Source organism: Zophobas morio, unplaced genomic scaffold (genome assembly GCF_036711695.1).
Source record: "Zophobas morio isolate AGI-343-1 ecotype UQ-CSIRO unplaced genomic scaffold, CSIRO_AGI_Zmor_V1 ptg000024l, whole genome shotgun sequence".
Classification (NCBI taxonomy): Eukaryota; Metazoa; Arthropoda; class Insecta; order Coleoptera; family Tenebrionidae; genus Zophobas; species Zophobas morio.
In genome coordinates this window covers 15,923,720-15,951,101 of record NW_026972129.1, presented here as the reverse complement: position 1 = coordinate 15,951,101, position 27,382 = coordinate 15,923,720, and the positions used below count along the sequence as shown (strand labels likewise).

Here is a 27,382-nt window from a genome sequence, read left to right as displayed (position 1 = left end):
CAGTTGTATCAACATTTGATTTATTAATTATTTCGGCTAAAAAAAAAATTATTTTATTTCACAGGGTGTTTATAAAAGGTCGGATATCATATTGTTTTTGAAAATCTGTCACTGAATTTTTAGTAAGAACTTGCTGCTTTGTTATTTCACTAAACAATATATTACATATAAAAATAACATAAGTAAAAATATTGTATGAGTACCACATGGTTTATTAGTTGTATTAAATTAGGCATTAGGCAAATATATTTAAAATGGTTCTCATTTTCTTGCAAGTGCATACTTATATCTCACACTTATGAAAGTTAGGTTACGATCGTCGTTTGTGACAATATTTTATGATCAGCTTGTATATAAAATAAAAACGAAGTTCAATGAGGAAGTATGTATATGCAGATTTTTGCAACATTTTGCAGTTGAATGAAGCGTTGAACATTAGATTTTGCATATAAACAATGTTACACAGAAACTCGTGTAATAAACTACGAATTTAATGCCGATTTCAAAAAAAGTTCGTTAATGCGTTGCATAATAAAACAGAATACATGTAAATGTTATAATCACAAATGCAAGGTGATAACAGTAATTGTTAAAGCGAATCGCCTTGTTGTTGGTGACTGATGGATAATAACGAATTGATTTCATTGTTATATTTTCCATTGTTAAACATTTTATTATTCTTCCCACCCGTTATTAATTAATCAGTTAATTAAACAAAACCTTGTCATTCTGTTTGATGCCTTCTTATAAATGTAAAACCGAATCCTGATTCTGGATCCTTTATGGGAACTAATAAACTCAGCAGGACTCACGGTGCACTGAACTTCTTACTTTCAAAAGTCAGGGTGTGTTACCTTGCCCCCGACCGTCACACCATCTATTTTTTATCCAAATGAGTCGTCGAAGGCGTAATTGTGGGTTCGGGTTCGCAGGATGACCTGCTCAACACCGTTTTGCCGCCACATCCGTTGGTCTCTTCCTTGGTATCCTTTAATCCAGCAAAGTTTGTCGCACTCCTTGGCGTTGTATTGTGTCAGCATTGCCGTAAAACACTAAAGGGAACAACCTAGTTGTTAAGGGTTAGCAGTGTTCGTCATAGATTGATTACCTTTTAGCTTTATTTGTCTCAGTTCTGCTTGGAGCTTAGTCGTGTGGGTGCTCACTTGTGCATTCAGTTCAAGGAGTAGAGTCCATAGAACCGTCTGTGTAAATGTCAGTGTCGGTTCTTGCCTCGAAAATATTTTCTTTATTTCTTTTCATGCTGTTTTAACACATTTGATTGGGACCATCTAGTAATAGCGCCAAACTTCTCTCGTTTCGGAAGTGTAATGAATACCATCCATTTTGAAATGTTTTTCAATAAGGAGCTATTTGTTTTGAGTAATTAAATGACACCTTTCTTAAAGTGAAATCAAATGACAACTAAAAGTGTTTACTTTTTACGACATTAGGTATACTCTCATTCGCATGCGTACATGCGTGGTATGTAGGTTCGAAAATGAGGCTGGATAAAATTAATGACGTTTTATAAACAGTAATTAAAATCGTTGACTAATTAATTAATCGATTTTTTTGTATTGCGTAGTATTTCTCTAAGTTATACTCTTATAGGCTTCACCAGTTGTGTGTTTCTCATATTGCCTCTGTGTCCATTTTTACTAGACCGATAATCTTCAAAACCAGACGGATTGTTGTCAAATTTTATATGTATGATAGGAATATTATTAATATAAACAAAATTTACCAACAATTTGGTGACGACGCTTCCCACTTTTTTATGGTAAATGCCATTTAAATTTTATAAAATAACATACTCCTGTACTTGTGGTTTATGAATCTGCTTTGAGTTTTTCCATTGGCAACCAGATTTTGCAAAAAATCCAATACTAATATATGAAAGTCGCGGGTTTTATCACCTTAGGCGCCGTTTTGTTTTCGTACACTGTGACTGGTATTATCTCTAATTTTATAGATCAATTTTTTTACTGTAACTTGGAAAACAATCCCTTCTTATTACATTAACACGGCACTAACAAAATACCTAGACTAATACGTAACAAAAGTTAGATTTAATTTCATGTTGGGTAGCATAGACAAAGCGTCGAAATTTCCCCATCGTTGCCTCTTTCCACCGTTTCTGAAATACTCATAAAGACAAAATTGTTTTCGTTCCAAAAATAAAATTGATGCGGGGGCTCTCATTTCCTGATTTACTTTGGTTGTTACGAACTATTTATTAATTGCAAAATTTTGTTTTCTATTAGAACTTTATTTTTTCAATAAAATATTAAAATGAAATTAAAATGTACTTTGATATAACTTTGACAATACGAGTATCATTTGTATTGTAATAACTAGGGTCCATTTGACGAATGGCTAACTTCATGTTTTCTCCATTTTTTTACGGTTGGTACAATACAAAAATGTGCATTTTCTGTTTCTTAATGATTTTATTAGGCACGTCAACTTAAAATTTTGTATGCTGTTTAAATTCTACAAAACAATAAGCTTCTGTTGTGAAAACTTGCACAAGGTTATAGTCAATCAAAATTTATGTTTATCTCCTCCAAAAATTTGATGACGTCATTTTTACTTCTTGAGCCCAGGCTAGGTAAGTATAAGTTAAAAATTCTTGTACAGGATGTCTTAAAAAATTGGTGAATGAAGCAGTTTATTTTTTTAATAAAAACCAAAATAGTGGATCTCATTTTTCTGAAATTTTGAGAATACTGAACTGTTGTTATTGGTGTAACATTGTATCTACCCAACTGATATACCTGTCATTTTTCTTACCAAAAACTCGATGACGTCAGTATAAAATTATATTAAGAGAAACTTATTTGAAACATGCGTTCGACGACTGGTTACTCTTATATTTTCTCGACATTTCATACTCCTAGGGTAGTAAAAAATAGGTTCCCCGTTTCCATCTGTCTGTCTGCTGTCTGGGATTTTTAGAAACTACTGGACTGATTGCTTTCAAATTTTGTATGTGTTTTAGGAATATCGTGTAGATGGTAAAACGCTAATCAGAATTTGAATAATCATTTTTACCAATAATAGGATGACGTCATCTCCAAAATTTACATTAGTAAATATTATTTAAATTTTATAATATACGATATTGTTTTAATATGGTTTATGAATTCGTGTTGGGTTTTTATCCGAGACAACCACATTTTTGGAAAAAAAAAAATCAAAATTTTATAACATTTTACAATTTAACTTTGAATGCTCTGACAATTTGCAAGTATTTTAAATTTATTGTAAGCATAGTAAATCGTTAAAATATTTTTTTTTCGTTTATGCCCCTCTTCAAAATGATGACGTCTTTTTATAATTTTGCCCAATAAAATGTTCCTTAAATTTTATAGAATTACACATTCTACTCCTGCATGTACAATTTAATAATCTGTATTGAGTTTTTATCCTTGGCACTCAGATTTTTGGGAAAAAAATAAAAATTTTGTAACAATATTTTACAATTTAACTTTGAACAGTTGAAGTTAAAGAGGTACTGAGAAATTGCGAACATCTACATTTTTTCCGTTTAGTAGGGATTGTTTTTATTTTGTAGAGGTTATGACCAAACGAAAATGGAAAAATTAAATTTTATAATTTTTCTAAGTAACTGGGTTTGTTTGATTGTCCTTTATGGGCTAGTTAAGTTTTCTCTGAATAATTTTAGACCGATTTTCTTGAAAAAATATAATAAACTTCTTTATATCACTTTGAGCAAACATTTTTTTCTCCCTATTAAAGTACTGTGGAGCTCTGGAACATCCGGATAAGTTTTGATTTATCAGGTGTACTTTGGGCAGTTTTCCGTATTTCGGGAGGCCTAAAATTGTCTTCAGCTTCACACATTGTTAACAAATTTTACTATGAACTTAAATTTCAAATGTTACAATCCGACAGTTGTCGCACGAACGACCACAAAATTCCCCAAAATTTAAAAAAAAATCCCATTTTCTTTTTTTTTTAAAGACTAGTTTTCTAATTTTTGGAATTCCTAAAAAGTAATGCCTTATGGGCGTTGTTTTTTAATATACAAAAAAAATCATTAACATTTTAAAATGAAAAAATAGATTGAACGATTTAAAAAGTACTCTTCGAGATACTAATCATTAGATTTTGAAAGTTTCGAGATGAGGTGCCACATGCTAGGTAGCTTTATTAGTAAATACTGATGTGACATTAATAGTGTAAATAAGAGGTAAAGACACGTTTCTCTTTCAGTCGTAGAAATCGTTTTAGTTTAAATCTGTTACAGCTGTGCTTATGTTACCTTTTTATTAGTTATCATCGTTCCCTGTATACTGATTTATACGTTTTTGACTTATAGAGTAGTGTTAATATTTTTATCCATTTCGTTGTTTCAAAAATTTTTAAACAAATATTTACTAAAATATTTTTTCATATAAATACGGTATTCGATGTGGTTCTAGTTCAGTGAAAATAGTTTTACAGATTCTTTCAATTATATAATTGTGGCCGAAAAAATTGCATCATAATAAACAAAGGTAACGTAATGGCTGTGAAATTCAAGTGTGTAAATGTTGTTGATGTAAATTGTTACATTTTGCTATATTTATACGTATGAATTGTTTCTAATTTTTTAATTTTTTGGTAATATAGATAAACGGCACCGAAGTCGTTCCCCATGCTTTATTTATTTGTTGCATACTTTTTTCACACATCATGCAAATTTATGTAATTATATTAGATGCTCTTAAAAATAAAAAAAAAATTACCTACTTAAGTTGAAATGCGCATAATTATCGTTTTATCTCGATGTGGTGTTAAAATCCGTTTAATTTTTTTTAATAGCAGCGAATTAATTAATAAAAGTCCGGTTTGTATCTAATTTATTAATTCGCGATTAATATGATGCTATTTATAACCTGATGCATCCAGTTCGCATCGGTACGAGAAACATCGTCTAAAAAACAACACGTAAAACTACATATTTGTACTACTTACTTTTTTCTTTGGAAATATTCTTTTCTAACTGATCTCAATACAACAACTTGAACAAGCAGGGTGTGGCTACGGCTGCATTTAAATCTGAGCATACGTACTACATAAAGTGAAGGGAAGAGAATGCATCAATCGATATTTTTACATAAGAAATGCTGAAATGTCAGAAGTATGACTATTATAACAAAAAAAGTTGTTAATAAATATGAAATAAATAATTAAAATGCCACATTCTTTGAACTCAGTGCTGTGCTTTAAAAGAATGTGATATTGCGCTGCTGGTCAAAATTGCGTCGTTATCAAGAAAAATTTCAGACTTTATCGGAGAAATCGCTTCAGTTGCGACGTTACAGCATTGTTTTCGCAGCAAACAATTCTCTAATTTTACTGTTGCGTCGCTGCTAATAGTAATAAGAATTTTCCAGTTTCCACGCAAATATTTCGGAATCTTTCGATAAATTTTCATCATTGTGTTTTCTGTTACGGTTTATTTTCACATCGCTTTAACACTTCCCAGCACACGCATGCTTAAAATCTAAAAATTGCAATATGTTGAAAGATTCCGCACACGTTTTCGTTTATGGATCCGTCGAAGTATTGCTTTGAGAACTATTTAAACTTTTTAGGTGGCATTTTATTACGAGGAAAAAATATTATTTCGTCGGTTTATTGTATGTGACAAAGACGAAGCACTTATTTGTTTTGTACGAATTTTTAAATAAGCGTCTTCCGTTTATGGAACAGAATGAATATAATTATAACGATAAAAAGTTCAACGAATGTTAAGCAGCGAATTTGCATAAATATAAATGCCGTAAGATATAAACTATGCCGAAGCTAAGTGTATGTGGGCATAATGTGTTTAACCATCTAAAAATTAGATGCCTGTGCACACGATAAGCCTCGATGCGAACCTTTTCCGCAGAATACTCTTTTTATATAGGGAAAAGCCGTCCTGGTTGAGCGTCTCCTATTATAGCTGAACAATGAGAGAAAATATGTTTACACGAGAAAATGTCCTCGTTTATTAAATGCACACAGCACGCAGCAACATATTAAAATATGTTTTTATTGTTGCAGTTACGCCCGAATTCATGGAAGTCGGATTCCCATTTAAACCAGAAGCAGGTCAATAGGTATGTTTATTTTCTGATGAAAGATAACAAAGTTCACTCACAGCGTTATGTAGAGCTGAACCGTTCGAGTCGTAGTTTAACTAAAATGCTCTAATTTATCTAACGTTACCCTCATTTCAGGTGCAAAACAAATCCGAACGATCCAAACTGCCGAAAAGACAACATCACGAAAACCAAACCCCTTTCGAAATCATCCGATTGGACGGACGTCGCTTTGGAAGTACCGGAAAAGGATGACGCCATTCATTTACCGAACCCCAAACTGGCCCTCATTTTTGATAACGACAGCAACACGCCCACGCCGCCCCCCAGAAAACACAAGAAGGGCTTTAGGGAGAAAATCGAAGCGGTGGCAAAAACTGGACTTCAAGCTTTCCAGTCTAAGAAGCCCGTAGAAGAACCCCTCTGTGTCAAGAAAACTGTCAATCCAACTTGCCCGGTAGACGACCACGATTGTGCCATACACAACAGAAACCACAAACACGAAAGAACGAACGAAGCGAACGAGAAAAAGAGTGTGAAGAATATCGAAGATGAAACGAAACAAGCCAAACGAAGGAAAAATTTATCAGTAGTGTCTTTGCCGAATTATAACGAGCTTAAACTTTCACTAGCGACTTTCGACGACATTGATAAAAATCCCGATGAGGGTGAAAACAATTCTTTAGTATCACTACCAAACGAACCCAAAAAACTGACAACGGCAGCTTCCACAGGAAAACTTGAAACGTGCATGACGAGGTGCAGGAGTTTCGGGTCTTTGCTTCCTCAACAACTTCTTGAAAAACTAAGAGTAAGAAAAATTCCCATCGATATAGAAAGTGATGACTCTTTTGGAGGACTCGAAGACTGGGATCTTCGTATTATCGAACACTATAACCCCACAGACACCAGTTTACCCCGACAAACTAAACCACCTAGGAGCAAGCAAGATATTCTTTCAGACGTCGAGAATTTAATCATCGCTGATGAAGAAATCGAGCAACCGAAAGCTCCTACGCGAAGATCGGAATCTTTGCTGAAGAAAATTAACCGAGAGGCGTCAGAATCAGCGCTAGAACGAAGACCAAATACGGAAAGAGCCGTGAGTGTGACGCCGCCACCGTCACCTGAGTATAAAGAAGAAGACAAGCAATCGTTTGTAAGTTCTGATAAGTTACCGACGGAAGAGAACGGACAAGTTGAACATTCAAGTCTGATGAAAATTTTAGAAGAGTTTAGTATTAGAGATAAGCAGAATTCGTTAAAGAAAGGACAAAGGCTTATTCAAGAGCCAAAAATAGCCGCAACGATGAATAATCATCCCATAATAATTCCAACGAACGTTGAGCTCCAAAAAAAGATCGATTCGGTGGAGGATTTTCTCAATAATGAGAAGTTGTACATAAATGGGGACATGCAGCACGTTGAAATGGTAAAAACGTGAAATGGAGAGCGAGTCGAAATAATTGGTGACGTCATATTTAATATGGCGAGCTCCTACGTGAAATTCTTTGTGTGATTTGAAGTTGTTGTTTATTTTTGTACCTAAATTATTAAATCGTGCTGTAAGAAAGTTCGTGTAATTAATCTAATTGATAAGGTAATGTGTATATGAATAGATAATTGTACATAGAATTATGTAATAACAGAGTAGATGGAAATTAAATAATCTTGTAATTTATAGTTTTTGTTGTTCGGTCTGCACGAAGTGTACTTAACGTATTTCCTTTCTAATTTAAACTTTTACATATGAAATGCTTGTCACCCGCATAATTAAAACATTTTCTTTGAAATGTTCTCGCTACAGCTGACATTGTTGAGCTGGATATTTCAAAAAACATTTCAATTGCACTTGAGCGGTAGCCTAACTACATTATGTCTCAAACACCTGTCTCGCCTGTCAGGGGTTGTTCTCCGGTGGCACACTTTAAAGCATCCCTCTGGAAAGGAGCGAGATAAACTGAAAGTAAGAAGTTATAGAATATGGGAGATACGGTTTCTCTATTCAGGTGAACGTAAGCTTGAAAAAGGACAAAATTACAGCACTGATCAGAGGGGATTATCCCGTAAGACGAACTGCAGAAAAGAGGCCGCCCCATATTAAAATGTTTGTTTGGCTATATTGAGCTATTTCCCCTTGTAACGTTATTGAAAATATGTACCCGGATAATTTTACTTACTGTTACACAAATTAATTGCTAACAAACACTTAAAACAGAAATATAACACAAAAGAAAATGTTTAAATCAAAGTACAAGTATAAATGTACACAGTGCTTACAACTCCTGCAGGATCAAATTCTTATTGGTACCAGCTTGATGAATCTCCTGCGATTTGAATGACTGCTCAGCGAGGTGCAATAATTATGTACAGGGGGTAAAGTAATTCCATAAATATTTTAGAAGGGATTCGTTAAATTCAACAGACTAATTTCGGAGTAAGTAGACATTTTGGGAAAATTAATTACAACAAAATTATCTTTATCAATTTCAGGTTTTATTTCGCCTGTTCAGTGAGCAGAAGATAATGGAAATGCCCTTAAATCACCAAACATAAACAGGGAGATAATGCAATTTTCGCTTGCACTATTTTACATTATTCTATTACATGTTAGTTATTACGAAATAAAGTTAGAGCTATGCACAAAAACGATTCATATAACAGGAACTGTCCAACATCGTCCAAATAATATCTCTCTCGTTGCTTTGTGCAATGCAAGTCGCGTCTAACATAAATTCATTTTATTTATTCCCTAAATAATGCTGCTTGAATCTGCTGCACACAAATCTAGTTTTTGTGTTGTCGTGTTATTTCATGATCATGAAATTGTTTTCAGTAATATTGTTACCGTAGAGAAAGAATTTATTTACATACCTGTAACGTAATGTAACTCATTTTTCTAGTTTAATGGTGGCTGATGTACAATAAATAAGATTTTTCACGAGTTATAGATAACCGTCATTGGAAAGCTGGCTTCTTTACAGAAATGACTGAAATGGTATTGATTGTTATTAATAATTGTCAACAATGAATGTAGTTATTTTTTTAGTAACGGTTTTAGAGTCTGTTTTGAACAGATGTTTTTGATTTATTTTAATGACATTTACCCTACAGGTTAATCGAATAAATTCAGAGAATGTGTATTACGTCAAACGTAATTGTCTTGGTCACTCCAGCAAACTTAACAATAGATGGTTATTATTTATTTAGTTTTAAAGTTTGGTTGTATTTTAAGGAATATCTTACAAACCTAGGGTTGATGTCCTTTATTAATCTTTAAAGTTTTATTGAGGAATCGACAACTTTTCGTCTTGGACGCTGAGCGAGAACGCTAAAAGAAAGTAATTTTTGTAGCTTTTTATCATTTGTAGTATAAAATAAAAAGTTTAAGAAAGAGTTTCACAACAACGTAAAAACTGTCGCTTGCCCACTTATCTAACACATTTCAAAAAATTTCTGGAAGAGTTTTCAAAATAAGGGTTTTTTTGGTAACTAACACTAAGTAAGAAAACATCTAGACAGACTACCAGTAAGAGATGCAATGTATATTAAAGGTCTTTGATTAGTATAGTTGGTAAAGCAGGTACTCAGACAATAAAAAACACTGCAGAAATTTTAATGTGTTTTGGAATAAGAAACGGGACACCTACTTTTTAAATTGAAAAATTATGCTATATAAGTTATTTGAACAACAGTGTATGAAATTTTTGGCAAAGTCTAGTTCTTCAACTATAGAGCATTTTACTGAATTTGATTTTTGTTGTTATATTTATTTGTTATTGTATGGTATAACAACAGTGGAATTCTAAGTTTTGGTTAAAGTTTTAACTACATATATTGTAAAAAAATCTGCCCTTTATTGCTGCATTATGACTATTATGAAGTTATGAGACACCCGAAGGGCTTATTACCAAGCAGTAAGTGACACAAAAAACTTCTTTAATCTATAAATTTCTTATTACTTTGTTTTTAAAATATTGTTTCTAAATTTAGTATATTAAATTCCTTGCATTTATTCAACGATATTTATATTAAATACATATATATTAACTAGTGATTTGGCTCAACCTTCTTGCATTCTTAATTGATTTGAAATGTAGTTTACTTAGTGCTTACGAATACATATTGTAAAAAACTGCGTATTATATGTAGTTTGAAGTTTTCAAATACCAGCTTTAGCAACAAAAATCTGTCATGTGCACTCATAACGACAACTATCAAATTTTACTTCCCGAGCATAAGTTAAGGATAGGGTCCATTCGAGGACTGGGTGCTTTAATGTTTTTTCGACGTTTCGTGAATCCTAGCATACGAAAAACTAGGCTTCCTGTCTTTTGTCTGTCTGTGTCGATTTTTATTAGGCAGACCGATTCTTGTCAAATTTTATATGTATTTTATCAATATAGATTGTGTAGATCGTAAAATTCTAACCAAAATTTGTCTAATCAGTCCCGCCAACAATGTGATGATGTATCTCATAATGATAAATTTTATAAAATAGCATAGTCCCACATTTGTAGTTCATGAATACGTTTCGATTTTTTACTCTATACATTCAGATTTTTGGAAAAAAAGAATTAAAATTGCATAACGTTATGCAATTTGACTTCTTTTATATCTTGCAAACGTTTTAAGGTTATTGTCTATATGTGTTGTTTATCAATGCATTTATTTTAGAATGGATTACTTAGACAGTATGATTAAAAAAAATGAGTCAATAGATTAGAGGACCCGGGTGGGTTTGGTAGCATCGCGCTTGCCTGCCACACCTTGGGTCGTGGGTTCAATTCCCGCCCTGCTCTGGGTGTTCTGTATGTCCCCCGTTACCCTGTAATTGGGCCTCCGGCCTGTTGGGTAACGTTAATCAATAAAATAAAAAAAAAAAAAATAAAAAATAAAAAAACGACCTACCCCATTTTTCCGAAAATTTGGCATTCCAGTACTGTTAAAATGTTGATGATGTCATCACAAGATTTTTTAAATGGAAAAACACTCTTAAAGTATACGTATACACGCTTCTTTACTTATAATGGAACACCACATATATCTAGTTATCGGGGTTATCACGAGAAAAATAAAATTTACAAAATCAAATTTTATAATTTTTCGAAGAATCTGGATATACTCGTATTATACTGTACTTGAGGGGCGAGGAATAATCTTAGACCAATCGGTAGCGACATTCAGCTTTTATTTTTGAAAACAGACTGTTCCAAAATAGTCGCCGAAAAAATATAGGCCCAAATATATAATTGGTACCATAGTAACAACTTTATTAATTACAAATCTTATAAAAAATGAACATGAATTAGATTAAAGTAAATGTTCAAAATTGCCTTCACATACATCTCGACATGCACATATTATTGGGATAATACTTCCTTGTACATTGTCAAGCAATACAGGCGTTTCATAGGCAAGATTCTTAGATAAATTAATTTATTTTTTTCAAAATTAAAGACGCTGTAACTTTTTTAAACTAGAGCCAAAGTGACATTTTTTTTTAAATTATTTTTGATGTTGACGTACTCTGTATTGTTCTAGAACTTTTTTGTGGTAATTTTGGAACATCCTGTATGTAGTATATATTTTTGAAATCATCTGGTAGGATTTTTATATTCGTTACAACGATTATTTTATGTAGTTTTTAAAAAAAATTAAAAAAATTAAAATGTTTGGTAGAACTTCCCTTGACTATGCAACACAGGCAAAAAAGTCCAGTTTTAGAGATAAATTATAAGGGAGTAAAAAATTATTGCACAAATTAGATTTTTCTTATGATAACCCTTAAATATTAACACGTCATCATCTTTTGATTGAGGAGAATACATACACTAATTTTGTTACGTACAGTACACGTTTCAATAAACGTACTTAATACATTTTTGAGATGACGTCATTACCTTCCTAGAGAGGATGAATCAATAAATTTTAATGGAAGTCCTGTAATTATTACGTCAACGACTTGTTAATTTTTTTTTTTTCTTAAATTCCAAGTTGGACTGTAAAATCTGCTTACGTTTAAAATGTTCGCAGTTAATTTTAGGTCCCCTGGGGGCGGTTTATAGAAAGCAATTAAATATTTAATCCTTGATTAATTTAACACATGATTAAAATGTAGAATATGAGCCTGTGATTGGTTAAAACATGCACGTTGCCTAGCAATGGACCTCAATTAAAAGTTAATTGAGAATTAACTTTAATTTACTTTCTATAAACCGGGTCCTGGTGTTTTGTTTTCGGATACATTTAAAGGAATCTGGTGTTTGGCTACTCATAGTGTATTATTTTGGGAGTCCATGGAGATTTTTTTTGTAAATTATTTAAAACAATTTTGGGGGATTTTGATGTTCTATGTTTGGAAAATTCTGACCTGACCTGACCTGTTTTTGAGTTAATTTTGGGAAAAAATTAAAACAATCTTAAGGTTCTAGGTATTTCTATTTGGAAAGAATTTGAATTTGCTTTGGAGGCTCTAGTGTCTATTTTTATAATAATTTTATTAAATTTCTTAGAGGGTATGTCATTTGCCAAAGTCGGTCTTATTTTAGCAGGTAGTAGCCCCGTCCACCCGCCCTCGGTTTTCTTAGAGAGTACGTCATTTGCCAAAATTTGTTTTATCTTATCGTTACTAAGAAATTAGAAAGTAAGCCGGAAGTATTCACGCATTAGGTGTGTGGAGTGTTGCCAATTTTATTTTTATAAAATAAGGTTGCTTTCATAATCTACATCATAAAGAATTTTTTTATTAATTTTTGAGGATTCCTGAAGCCCCCGAATATAACGTAACTGAACAGTTAATCCGCCATTTTCCAGACACTAGGTATATTTCCACCAAAAAATTTTGAGCAGATGGCATCCTCAAGTTTCTGGAAGAGATAAACTTAGATTGGCTATTTACTATGTTCACGATAACCTTAAAGTGTGTACAAGATTTCAAAACAATTAGTTTTGCGGTTTTTAAGCAAAATTGTAAAATTTTGTTGCAAAATTTTTGTTGCGAATGATGAGACAAATTTTGTTTTACCTTTTCCACGATATTCTTAAAATACATCTAAAATGTCACGACACTTGGTTCAATAGTTTCTGATATTATTTATCCATTAGAATCGACACATGATAAACGACAGAGAGATGAAAATAGAAGACCCACTTTTTCATATTCTAGGAGGTATGAAACGTTGAATAGTTACAATACTTCCCTAGTTTATGGTCGGGAAGTAAAATGAACACGAGAAAATGTAATATTTTAATTAATCCAACAGTTAAACAGAAGATTGATTCTTAAAAGAATATCTTGACTTAAAAGTTGATATTGCGAAATAAGCAAACTACTTAAATTTTAGACCTTTTAAAATATATATTGCCACTTTAGCGTAGGAACAACCTTAATAATTTCTGTTTGCCGAAGGTACCCGAATCGTATTATTTTTCAGTTTTAGTTGATTTATCTGCCTATTTTTGATTAGAGAAAAACAGCTTTTGCGTCGTTGTAACTGTGATTAATGTTAACACTAATTGCATGGCACAGATGGCTTATTTATAAATGGTAAACACCATGGTTCAATATCGGCAACTGCTTGCAAATTTTACAACATTTCTATGGAAGTGAATGCTTAAATTCACATAGCTTTCTGTTGTTATTTTTAATGATAGAATGTGTTTGATTCGATAAATTGCCCACTTATTGTTTTTAAAACTTAAAATAATTTCCATGTATTTTTTAATCATCCTTTTAAATTGATGAAAGCTAATATTTATTTTATTTGAAGTCGTGTGAAAGTTTTGCTACTTGAACGCAAGTTTAGATAGTCGTTTTTGTCGATTTTAATGTATTCTGAAGGAGCGTTTTTCGCTAAGTTGTTAACAGTGTTTCGAAGTATGGCATTATTTAAGACGACTTTAGAACCAAAAAAATATTCTTTATGACAGTAAATGTATGTATGCTTTACAATTTAGCTGAGAGGTTTGTTATTCTTACACCCATAATGAATTAACGAAATACAGTGATATTGAAAGTTTGCAAACTAGAACACTAAATCTAACAATAAGACAAAAACAGCAAAAGGATGAACTTAATTGTGCAATTGTGCTTATCTGTGTAATTTAGCACGGAATAGAGCAATGCTGCCATAATGTCGTACGTAAGATGAACTGATGGTGTGGTTTGCTGCATTAAAGTTAATACTAATGGAGCAATAAAGAGCTAATGTGAGTAACAAACGCAATTAATTTAAAACGCCCGACTCGACTGTCCAGTGATTGAATTGCATAGCTTTTTCGTAGGATAATCGCATAAAAATACAATTTTTCGCTGTTTTGAGTAAAACTGAAGCTTTTTGTTAAGATGCGACAAGCAAAACACAAATTATACTCGCAATAAGCACAAATTACGCCAACCACAACAATAGTGTTATTATATTTTTTACACAAAGGACCAGACAAGTGGCGAATAAAAACTTCGAGTAAGGTCTGTATAATAAGAATTGCACAAGCTCCCAGACAAATAAAAGAGTGAGGGAGAGATATGAAGATATTTGCGATTGGCATCTTAAATTCCTGAGCAGCAGTAAGTGTACTAATTCCGACAGCTGTCGCTGCCCGAACGACCAATGCATTTAAATGTTACATTTCGGTATCCAAAATTCACAAAAGATTGTCGAGGGTAAAGTGAATCGCCAAAACATGGCCTCGTTTATTACTGGATTACACAACGTAGAATTTTATTCGATTTCAACGATTTAAATGTCAACGTTATCCAATAACGATGAATGGTTTCCGGTGGGCAGTTAGGATATCGGGAATTTTGAAAGTTTTAATGGTTTAACCAGGGCTCGTTCATTGAAAAGTTCACATAGAAACATTTACACAAGATGTATGCATATTTACGCAGTGGATAATGGGGCGCAAAAACGTTTTTTGGGCTAATAAAATTTGTTCATTAAGGTTGCGAATTGTTGAACTGTCACTATGTTGGACTTACTGGTGAAATATTAAAACGGTTTTAAAAAATCTATAGTGGCAGCAATATAATGTTATTGGCGACCTTGAGGGACAGTAAAATTTAATTTGATTTCTGGGTTGTAAGGGTACTTTTTGTAAAAATTTAAAAGGTGTTAACTGAATGTAAATGCCGGATACAGCAGAAATAACTTCAAAAGTGCTTTTATCAAAATAACTAAATTTCGTGTATAGTACGACAAAAATGATCTGCAAGATAATTAAGATAATTGACAATTTACAACCTTAGTGAATAAACTTTAGTGATAATTAAAGTATGATAACTTGAGTTGGATGTGCTATTTAAGTTTTGTTAACATTCTTTTGTTAAAAGTGTTTCGTTTGATAAACGTGAGCATAATAAATGATAATGATCCTTTAATATAGAGTTTAAAAGGATCAAAATTTAGTAGGAGTATATGTATTTGGTTTTTGAGTACAGTAGTTCTTGTCAAAACGATCTTAGGTCTAGTGACAGGTTTAATTGCGAAATTACGGCCTTGGCTTTTTTCCAAATTTTGGTCGTACTTACATATTTTTATATTTATTTATTTTTTATAAAAGTTCTTAATATTTTAAGTCTTAAGTTAAAGTAAAATGTGTTTTTATGTACTTAAATGCTAAACTGTAGTGTCACTAAGGTGTGGATGACCCCTAGACTACGAAAAAAATGGTCTCCTGTTTCCATCTGTCTGTCTGTCTGTCCGCCGTCTGTGTCAATTTTTGTTAGACAGATAATCTCCGAAACTACCAGACCGAATATCATGTACATGCTAAAACACAAACCAAACTTTGTGTAATCATTCCCAACAACAATGTGATGACGTCATCTCAAACTATATAGTAAATGGGTTTTAAATTGTATCAAAGAACATGGTCCTACACGTGTAGTTTATGAATCCGTGTTGAGTTTTTACTCAAAGCGCCCAGATTTTTGGAAAAAAAATTATATAATAACATTTTGCAATTTAATTTTGCATCTGCAAAACCGAATGATGTGAAATATTGCAAACGTTCTAAAGTTATCATAAACATGCTAAATTTTTAATCAAAATATATTTGCTTATGTCCCCCACAAAAATTAATGACATCACCCCAAAGTTTTGCCGAATAGATCTAAAATGTGCAAAATATACTATATTATCTATTCTTGTGATCTTTCATTGCATCATTTTTTAGATTTGCTTGTACAGATGACTGAAAAAAAAAATTTCTTAACTAAATTTGCTCCTTATTTTGTTTATTTTGTATCCTGTAATGGACTTCGACCTGCTGGATTAATTAATTAAATTAAAATTAAAATAAATTTATTGATTAAATCAGGAACTGCAAAACCGGATGGTTTGAAATCTTACAGACGTTTTGAAGTTATTGTAGGCATGGTAAATTTTTAATCAAAGTATCTGTATCTGTTTAATCCATCCAAAAAGTTGATGGCGTCCCTAAAATGTGCAAAATATGATGAGTTTTTACTTGTGATTTTTCATTGCAGTCATATTTTTTAGATTTGCTTATGCAGGTGCTCAAAAAATGAATGAATGAATGAATCCAATGTGATCCAATCAGGAACGGCTCACTCCATTTTCCCGAAAATTTGGGAATACAATACTGTTATTATTATTATTACACTGCAATAATCCAAGCTGATATACGTGTCCTTGCAAAAATGTTGAGACGTCATCAGAAAATTTTGTGAATTAAAAACTCATTTGAAACATACACATAGCACGCTCCTTTACATTAACTTTAATATTACATACATATGTTTATTTCAACGTATAATAGTTTTGATAAAAAATAAAATTCGCAAAATCAAATTTAAATTTGATAATTAAATTTCAGGAAAGTTCTGTCGAAAATATCTTTGAGCAATGTTTTAAATTGCCTTAACCATAAACATCGAAATATGCATTACAGAAAACATTATTTTGGTTAACGTCTTCTCCGCTATGGATTTTTATTTGTTTCTTTCAGATTTTCTTAGATTTCATCAAATGCTCTCGGATTTTTTCAAATTCTTTCAGATCTTGCCAGATTCTCTCGGGTTCTCCCGGATTCTCTCAAATTGTGTCAGATTCTCTCAGACTTTCTTAGACTCTCTAAGATTCTTAAGATTCTTTCAGATTCTCTCTGTTTCTCTCAGATTAATTACGATTTTTTCAGATTCTCACGATTCTTTCAGATCTTTCCAGATCTTTGAAGACATTTGCAGAATTTTCCAGAAATATTTTTAAATTCCTTCAAATTATTTCAGATTTTCGCAGATTCTATCAGATTCTCCCACATTCTCTCAAATTATATCAGATTCTCTCAAATTCTCTCAGATTCCCTGAGATTCTCACTGGTTGTCTCAAATTCACACAGATTTTTCAAGATTCTTTCAATGTCTTTCAGATTCTTTCAGATCCTTCCAGATTCTTTTAGATTCTTCCAGATTCTTTCAGATTCTTTCACATTCCTTCACATTCTTCCAGATTCTGTTCGATGTCTTGGATTTTTTTCAGATTCTTTAAGATCTTGTCTGAAATTTCCTCAGATATTTTCAGGTTCTTTCAGATCTTGGCAGAAATTTCCAGATTCTTTCAGATTCTCTCAGATTCTTTTAAATTGTATCAGATTCTCTCAGATTTACTTCGACTTTCTCAAACTCTTTCAGATTCTCTCTGTTTCTCTCAGATTCATTAAGATTTTTTCAGATTCTCACAGATTCTTCCAGATTCTTCCAGAGCTTTGAAGACATTTCCAGAATTTTCCAGACACCTTCAGTAATTTTCAGGTCTTGCAGACACTTCTAGACTCTTTTACATCATTCCACATTCTTTCAGATTGTTTCAGGTTGTGTCAGATCCTCTCGAAAGCTCTTAAACTCTTGCAGAATCGCTCTCATTCTCCCAGAAACTTTCAGACTCTTTCAGACTTTCTCATACTCTTTCGGACTCTCTCAGACTCTTTCAGACTTGCTCACATTCTCTCAAATTTCTCCAGATTCTTCATATCTCGACAGATCCTTCGAAATATTTCCAGATTTTTCCAGATTTTCTCACATTTTTCCACATTTTCCCAAATTCCTTCTAATCCTTTCAGGTATTTTTCCAAACTCTCCCACACTCCTTCAGATTTTTCATAATTCTTTTAAATTCCTTCAAATTGTTTCTCAGGTTCTATTACATTCTTCCAGATTTTCTCAGATTTCATCAGATTCTACCAAACTCTCTCAAATTCTTTCAGATTCATTGAGGTTCTCTCTGGTTGTCTCAGATTCATTCAGACTTCATCAGATTCTTCCAAACTCCATCAAATTCTTTCAGATTCATTGAGGTTCACCCTGGTTGCCTCAGATTTATTCAGAACCTGTCTGATGCTCTAGGATTTTACGATTCAGGTCCCTGTAGACTCTTCCACACTTCTTCAGATTCTTCAAAATTCTTTTAAATTCCCTCAAATTGTCCCAAATTGTCTCAGATTCTATCAGATTCTCTCAAACTCTCTCAGATTCTTTCAAACTCTCTGACATTCTCTCAGACTAGTTGAGGTTTTTCCTGATTCCCAGGTTCATTCAGATTCCTTCAGATTCATTCAAATTCTTTCAGAATTTTCCAGATACCTTCAATACTTGTCAGGTCTTGCAAACACTTCCAGACTCTTTCACAACAATCCAAATATTATCAGATTATCTCCGGTTGTGTCAGATCCTCTCGAACTCTGTCAGACTCTTTCAAAAACTCTCTCACATTCTTTCAAATTCTTTCAGACTCTCTCATACTTTTCAAACCCGCTTACATTCTCTAAAATTCTCTCAGATTCTTTCAAATTTTTCCAGATTTTCCCACGTTGCTTCTTATACTTTCAGGTTTTTTGCAGACTCTCCCACACTCCTTCAGATTCTTCAAAATTCTTTTAAATTCCCTCAAATTTTCTCAGATTCTTTCAAACTCTCTGAAATTCTCTCAGACTATTTGAGATTTTCCCTGATTCCCAGATTCATTCAGATTCTTTCAGATTCTCTCAGATTTTTTCAGATTCTTTCAGATTTTCTCAGATTCCCTCAAATGCTCTCGGATTTTTCCAGATTTTTTCAGATCTTGCCAGTCAATTTTGCACTGACACAAATGCATTAAGTAAGTAAATAAGTAAATAAATAAATAAATAAAAATAAATAAATAAATAAATAAATAAATAAATGGTTCATTGTACTCAACGGGGCGAACCCCACAACTGAATACAAAAATATAAAATCTAAACACTTTCTATAATAATAAAACTAAATAAGTAAATTAATGGATATTAATTCTATCTAAACTTAATTATCAAAACAAATATGAAAAGTAAAATTTTTTTATACTTCCCAGGCTACATATAAAGACATCCATAGATGAGTGAAATTTATTTACTGAATTACAGATATTATACATATATTGGAGAAAATTTCAGTACATTCGTTCTTGCTGTTTTCAACTAGATTAAATAATGATGTCTTATGTTGGAGCAATTACAATTAACCACGTCCAGTAGGTTTGAGGCATCAACAGCTTTCTTATACGTTTCACAAAAAATGTGACGTATAATACTTCTATCCTTGTAGCAAGACTTTTAGCAGAGGATTTTGATAAAAGTAGGTCTTGGGAATATCCTCTTGATGGGTATATATCATATGTTTTAAAATGAAGAAATTTCAAGAATTGCCGCCAACATATTTCAATTCATCCAAATGACATTTGTAATGAGGAAACCAGATGATTGCTGCATAGTCCAGTTTACTTCTTACCAAAAAGGACGAAAATGACGAAGGACGAAAAGGACGAAAAGGACGAAGAACAAAAAGAAGGAAAAGGACGAAGGACGAAAAGGTCGAAAGACGAAAGACGAAGGACAAGGGACGAAGGACGAAGGACGAAGGACGAAGGACGAAAAGGGTGAAGGACGAACAGGACGAAGGACGAAGGACAAAAAGGACGAAGGACGAAGAACTGAAAGATCGAAAAGGCTGAAGGACGAAAGACGAAGGACAAAGGATTAAGGACGATGGACGAAGGACGAAGAACAAAAAGGACGAAAAGGATGAAGGACGAAGGACGAAAAGGACGAAGGATGAAGGACGAAGGATGAAGGACGAAGGATGAAGGACGAAGGATGAAGGACGAAGGATGAAGGACGAAGGATGAAGGACGAAGGATGAAGGACGAAGGACGAAAATGACGAAAAACGAAAGACGAAAAGGACGAAGGACGAAAAGGAAGAAGGACGAAGGACGAAAAGGACGAAGGACAAAGGACAAAAATGACGAAGGACGAAAAGGACGAAGGACGAAAAGGACGGAGGACGAAGGACGAAAAGGACGGAGGACGAAGGACGAAAAGGACGAAGGACGAAAAGGACGAAGGACGAAGGACGAAAAGGACGAAGGATGAAAAGGACGAAGGACGAAAAGGACGAAGTAGATTAAATAATGATATCTTATGTTGGTTTTGAAGCAATTAAAAGTAATCATGTCCAGTAGGTTTGAGGCAATATTCTAAGAAACCATTAATTCGGAACAAGGAACGAATAGCGGTCATAATTTACGATTGTTTCTGCTTGTTTGATAACTTGTCTAATTCTTTGGTTGAAACAATATTTCGTAGCATTTTGTAATTAATTAGAAAAAAAACGATCTTAATATAAAAAAGATGGTTGAAGGATATTTATACCCTCTGAAATCTAGTCCAACAAATTCAGCTTTATACTTAATTATAAATTTATATAATAAAAGATTATTTTTCTAGATTTGATAGATAGACGGAAATGGGAGACCAACTGTTTTGTACTCTAGGAATCATGAAACCTCGAGAAAACATGAAAGTAACTTTATGGATCCTTCCTTTGCTTACGATCGGGAAGTAAAAATTGGTCTAACATTTAGTTGGAAGTTCCGTCGCCTCTGAAGTACAATACAACAAATCGCGCTTCTTCGGAAAATGATAAAATTTGATTTTTTGGAAATTTTATTTATCTTACGATAACCTCTATACGTAAAAAAAGTAACACTAGTCACAGTGTAAGAAAAAAAATGTCGCTTAAGGTAGTAGTTAGTTTTGTATTAATAAGTATGTTATTTCATAAAATTTAAGTGGAATTTATTAAGAAAAATTAGAACTGACGTCATCAAAGTGTTGGTGGGGATGAGCAGATAAATTTTAGTTAGCGTTTTATCATCTGCACGATATTCCCAACATACACACAAAATTTGACAACAATCGGTCCAACAATTTCGATAATATATGTCTAATAAAAATCTACACAGACAGACAACAGACAGACGACATACAGGCGGAAACGAAAGACCTATTTTTTTTTGTATCCTTGAGGGCATGAAACGTCGAGAAAACATGAAAGTAGCCATTTGTCCGATGGGCCTTCTTACAACTGTACTTATTTAGCTTACGCTTTTAAACGTCATCAATTTTTCGGAAGAGTAAACAAATAAATTTTGATTACCGATTTACCACAGCAAGCTTAAATAATTTTTGCCTTAATAAACTCAAACAAACTGCAGAGAGTCGATAGACAGACGACAGTCAGGCGACACACAGACGACAGTCAGACGACACACAGACCGACGACAGGAGACAAACGACAGACAGACAGCAGACAGACAACAAACCTATTGTTTCATATTCTGGACGTTATGAAACGTTATATTACATTTTTGTCTTAGAATCCACAAAGCGCTTTTTTTTAATTTCGCCAGGATGCTAACATTGTTCCGATGATTCAAGATAATTAAAATTTATTGGTAAGCCGCTCGTCTAGAAAGTTAATAACGCATCGCAAGAAATTATTAAGCAAATATTTGCTAAAAATGCTGTGAATAAAAATTTGTTTGCTGCTGATTTTGAAGTTTTAGGGTTGCTTATTTGTGTTGAATTCTATTTTTCAACCTGTAGATATTACCAAATGTCAATAGTACCTTTTTCACCTTTTAATTAATTAGTTAAATTGAACGAAACAAGTTGGCTGTAACTTTCTGAATTTTTATTTTATCTGCCATCATGTATCAAAGTTCATCATACTCCATATTTAATAAACTTGATGAATAAATTCAGTTTATTTTATTGATTGAATAAAAAATTTCGGAATTTTGGATCTGCTGAAAAAACTATTGTGTTATTTAAAATTTCATCAGGAAATTGTAAAAAAATATTTGTTTGGAAGGCTTGTGGTTTTGACTTCTGTTGACCTCAAATTAAACGCATGAAAAACAAATAATTAAATTCCGTATTACAGCAAAAATTATCAAAAAATATTATAAAATTCACTTTTTGTTATAATCCGTACAAATATTATTGAAAATATAGATACAAAAGTATTAAACCACAGTAAAGAAGTCCTCGCAGAATTTTGAAATGACGTCATCGAGTTTTTGAACAGCGACTTACTATGCTAACGACAACCTAAAGACTATGCAAAATATCAGAACATTCGGTTTTGTAATTTGTAAGTTAAATTGTTAAATTTTGTTGTAATTACAAAATAATTTAAATAAAATTTGGGTATCTAAAACTTCACAAAAATCGGTGATGTGGAAGATGACGTACATAGAAATGGGCGACCTACTTTTTCATAGATAGCATCGAGAAAATGTTCGGGCAGTAAAAATTGGGTATATTGCAAAATACCCAAAAACAACAATTATTTCTCTAGTTACTCGACTACAGTGAAAAAGTGCCTGATGAAGACTTGTTAACAGTCTGTTTGTGTATTCAAATATTCGCAAAATCTAAATAAACTGTAAATTTTTTATCAAATTGTACACACATTTCTCATGGCGTAAGTAGAGTAGAAATTTAAGCTGGTTTACCGTCGTAACTAATTTCTCATACAGAGTATTACATTAGTCTCCTTCAGAGGTTTAAGACATGTGCAATGAATTTAGTTTGTAGCTAAGTTAGTGACTTATAGTTTATTTATAATTTTCGACCGTTATTTTGTTCGCAGTTAGTTCCAGATGAGTGCTATCGCCAAGTAAAAATCAAACAAAACACTGAGATAACATTTAAATTATAGCTCTTTAAAAGTTGACGGGAAGTGGCAGCAAATGAAACGGAATATGCTCTTGAAACTTATTGCTTTATCTTGTTATTAAATTTTCAACTTTTTTTATTAACTTTATTGTGACGTAAAATAATGAAGTGAGTTATAAATGTCGTAAAAACAATGTTGATAAAAGTGTAGAAAGTATGCTTAAAATGTTTTCGATTCCGTTTTTGTATGTGTACATTTTGTGGTTAAACATAGTTTTTACAGTTGTTAACTAATATACAATAGTTAGTTAAAATGTATTATATTAAAAGGTAAAATTAAGCACCAAAAATTACGTTGCGTCCCTTTCTCTACAAGTTTATCTGTTAAAGCAAGTTTGAGGATTCCCTAGGATTTACAATGATATTTATTTCAGTTGTTCAACAACATTCATCCATTAGGCGATCGATTTCTTCCAAACATATTGTCTTCTCAAGAACTTTGGTTACGTGTAGACCAGAAACTTGTTCTTTCCGACTGGAATTTACAAATCCGCGATTTAAGTCTATTTTTGTTTGTGCAGGTAAAAATTTTCACTGATTTGTTTAGTAAACAAGCGATAAGAGTTTCCGTTCCGTGAGTTTTACTTTGCGAACGTTCTAATGATAATGATAACATTCGTAAAATACAACTTGAATTACAATAACACAAATTCCATTTCGGTAAATTACATATATTTTGATGGCGCAACTTAATCTGGGTAAACCCAGCGTTTACCGCATCTCGGTTCTAATGTGCTGCGACCCAGGACCTAATGATATGCAAATGACGATGCTCCTTTAGGCTCAGAGATGTTTTCTCGTTTAACTTCCTATTAGATATGCAATTCCCAACTCGTAGCCACATTATACGGAAAATGCATGTCACATTCTTATTAGTATTTGAAAACATGAAAAGAAGGGGCCGTTGAGGGTTGTTAACACATTACGTTTTTCTTATTCACTGCATGCATCTCTGCGTTAGACGATAAAAAATACACACTGAAAACGGAGCTTGCAGACGATTTAAATGTAATCAAATTTTAATTTTAGAAAAGGTTTGTTTAAAATAGTCGGAATCGATTATTTCTGCTTGTTGTATTGTTTCTAATGAATGCATTGCATTATTTTTTACTTTATGTTATGTTTAGTTTGTGTTGTAAGTAGATATTCCATAATTCAATTAAAATATAGTAGTTAATTAAAAATTCGCAGTACTTGTTTTTTAATTTTTGAAGACTACCCAAGTTATAATTCATAAAATATAGAAAAAAATATACGCATAATATGTACACGTTTTTGGTTAAAATATGCAGCTAAATATGCAAAACATGCATATGCAAATACTTAATTTGATTATGTCTAATAAAACAAAATGAAATTTTTAATTATATAGGAGGACAAGCTGATAAATAAGGTACCTAACTGTAAAGGATAAAATAAATAAATTCGATTATAGTCTATAATTTGATGAATACCCTGCTTTGTTTTTTTGAAACACTTTGTCCACGTAGTTTTTTCTTAAGGTACTCTCATTGGGAACTGACTTCATGGTACACTTTTTAAGAAATGATCGTAACTTGGGGTTAATCAGTTTTCATAAAGGGATATCAGCACTGAGGAATGATTCACACAAATCGAAACAATATTTCTGTTGATATGTCATCTTCTGGATGTTGGAGAAATATTCTGTAAGCAGACTTTGTGACTTCACATTAGTAGAATTCTTCCGCTTATTTTTGTGAAGGCTTGTCCCAATATGCTGAGTTATCGAAAATTTCTTTTCATAGGCGACCTGAACAATAAAATTAATCCATATTGTGCATGCTTTACTTCTCGAGCAGTAAAATATCAATGAATTAAAGCATAATAAAAATAAATGTAACAAATTCAAAAATATACTCGTAGGAATGATAAAAGTGATAACTTATTTAGCCTTAATTATTATTTCATGAAGTTAGGCGGTATGTGGATGATCGACGCAGTTATTCTTGCTTCTCCTGACAACATTACAAAAAACGAATATCATAAAATCTTACCTAATTTAATGAAGTTCCTCCACGAAGAGCTGTCTATCTTAATGAACATTAATGATGAGTAAAAGAAAACTGTGTAAACTGATATAATTTAGAATTCGTTATTACAGTATTCGTAGGTGTTTGTCGTAAATTTGTATAAATTTAAATTTCGTTGGGCGATTCAGCTGAGAAAAATTTGTGGGTATCTTGTAGGTACTTACACAAATATGACGGAATTTCAGCTACCATAAAGTGGTGTTTTACTCGTATAACGTGATGATATCTAGGATACATAGCAACACATGTTGGAGCATTTGAACTATGCCCTCCAGTGTACATCTCAGTAAATGTTACGTTGAAATTTACAATCGCAAAATTGTGAGCTAATATTATCTCTTACTAGTGATTCAGTTGAATGAATAACCCAAGCGTGCAATTTTTTGCGGGGGTGAAGAATCTAGGTCAGTTCCGATATTTTCATGCACTCAGTTCGAATCTGTGAGCTATTTTATTCGCTTGTGCCAGGGTCCTTCGTTTTAAATAAAACATGTAAATTTATTTTCAAATTAATTATGTTTTATATTCTGAAAAAAAATATATGTGTATTCTTTCCCCAAATTATAATCTTTATTTAGATTTGCATTGGTGGTCATATTGTGTTGCTTCTTATTAAGAGTAAAAAATGTAACTTAATTCTTTTTCTACTTTGCGTTAACAATGGCCTCATTATTAAACCGAAACCTGTTTAATAATGGGATCAATTGTTAAACTGTATTTCAGGTGGCGTGCAAGAAGTGGGGCCCCCTTCTTCCATTTTTTGAGGCAAACTTAGGTTAGATTGTTAGTGTTCGGTGGTTAGATGTCAAACTTTGACATTGTAAAGTTAGCCACAACGCTACAACTAACGTTTCCCATTAAAAGGCCCTAAATTATAACCTTGAATTTTTATTAATTTTTTGTTTCCGATCAGATGCAAAGTAGAAAAAATAGTATATTATACTCGTTTAATAAGACGCATTGTGGCACTTATTCCTTTGGAGCACTCCTCGCTGCGCTCGTCGTGCCCCAAACCCATGCGTGCCACAATAAGACGTCTTATTAAACTAGTATAATAATATACTATTTATTAATGTCACAACTGGAATCTTAATGATTTTTTAAGACTTTGTCGTTTACATCTTTGGAGGCATCCCACGCTTCATTTTGCTCCCTGCTCATAGTTTTTCGAAGGTTATAGTCACACCTACGCTTGCAAATTTGAAATCCATCGACAACTCCCTTCCTTGCTTTTCCCTTCAGTCACGCATTATTGACTGAGATACTGAGAGCAAGAGCCTGTCTAATCTAGAACTTTCGCATATTGTTTCAATATTCCCGGTCAAATTGAAAGTGGCGAAAATTATAAAGGGCAGTACAGACTACAGTGTGTGATTATTAAAGCAAATACTAGATATACGTTTTCCTAATATATATAAGTAATCCTCTTTTTTAAGCATGTTTTAAGTGGTTTTTGTTGTGAAAAGATGACTACGTATATTAAGAAAAAGTAGGCAAAATATTAGCCCCGCCACCCACCCTGTCTCAATTGTGATGATTTTTTTTATTCGTCGTGAGACAAGAAGGCGGAGCTTAACTGCAAAATCCTTATTTCTCTACAAGAAATGACCATTTTTGAGTATCGTGTTGTTCAAAAAATAGTAATCATGTACATTAAGTAAAAGTTAAAGCCGGATGGAGATCGACACGGATGGGTGGGGCTCATATTTTTCGTTTTTACTTAATACATATAGTTGTCTTAGAACACAATTACTTAAGAACATGTTTCATATGGCAATTTATTGGAGAAAAATGAGGATTGCAATTAAGCTCCGCCCCCCGGCTCACGACGAATAAAATAAATCATCACAATTGACTTAGGGTGGGTGGGCGGGGCATATATTTTGCTTCGTTTTCTTGATATATTTAGTTTTTTTTACATAACAAGAGACTTAAAACATGTTTAAAGTGGTAAATTTTTGTATGTAAGTATGAATTTTGAATTGCCTCTCGGTCTAACAACGAATTAAACCTTCATAATTATTGAGGTAGGGGCAAGTATGGGTGGAGCTTAATCTCGGCAGAAATTTTTCATTCGTTGTTAGACCGAGGGGCGGAGCGTTATTGCAAAATTCATACTTCCATACAAAAATTTACCACTTTAAACGTGTTTTAAGTTTCTTGTTGTGTACAG

General features: G+C 32.7%; 1 protein-coding gene across 3 annotated transcripts in view; it reads left to right on the top strand.

The window, feature by feature from the left end:
- Positions 1 to 7,779, top strand: part of LOC135135152 (uncharacterized) — a 30,384-nt gene extending 22,605 nt beyond the window's left edge. For all 3 annotated transcript variants that reach the window (XM_064064147.1, XM_064064149.1, XM_064064148.1), the window contains exons 2-3: positions 6,061 to 6,116; positions 6,237 to 7,779. In XM_064064147.1, the coding sequence (XP_063920217.1) occupies positions 6,061 to 6,116; positions 6,237 to 7,542 (1,362 nt within the window). In that variant the 3' untranslated portion in view covers positions 7,543 to 7,779. The remainder of the gene's footprint in view (positions 1 to 6,060; positions 6,117 to 6,236) is intronic.
- Positions 7,780 to 27,382: the final 19,603 nt, after the last annotated feature.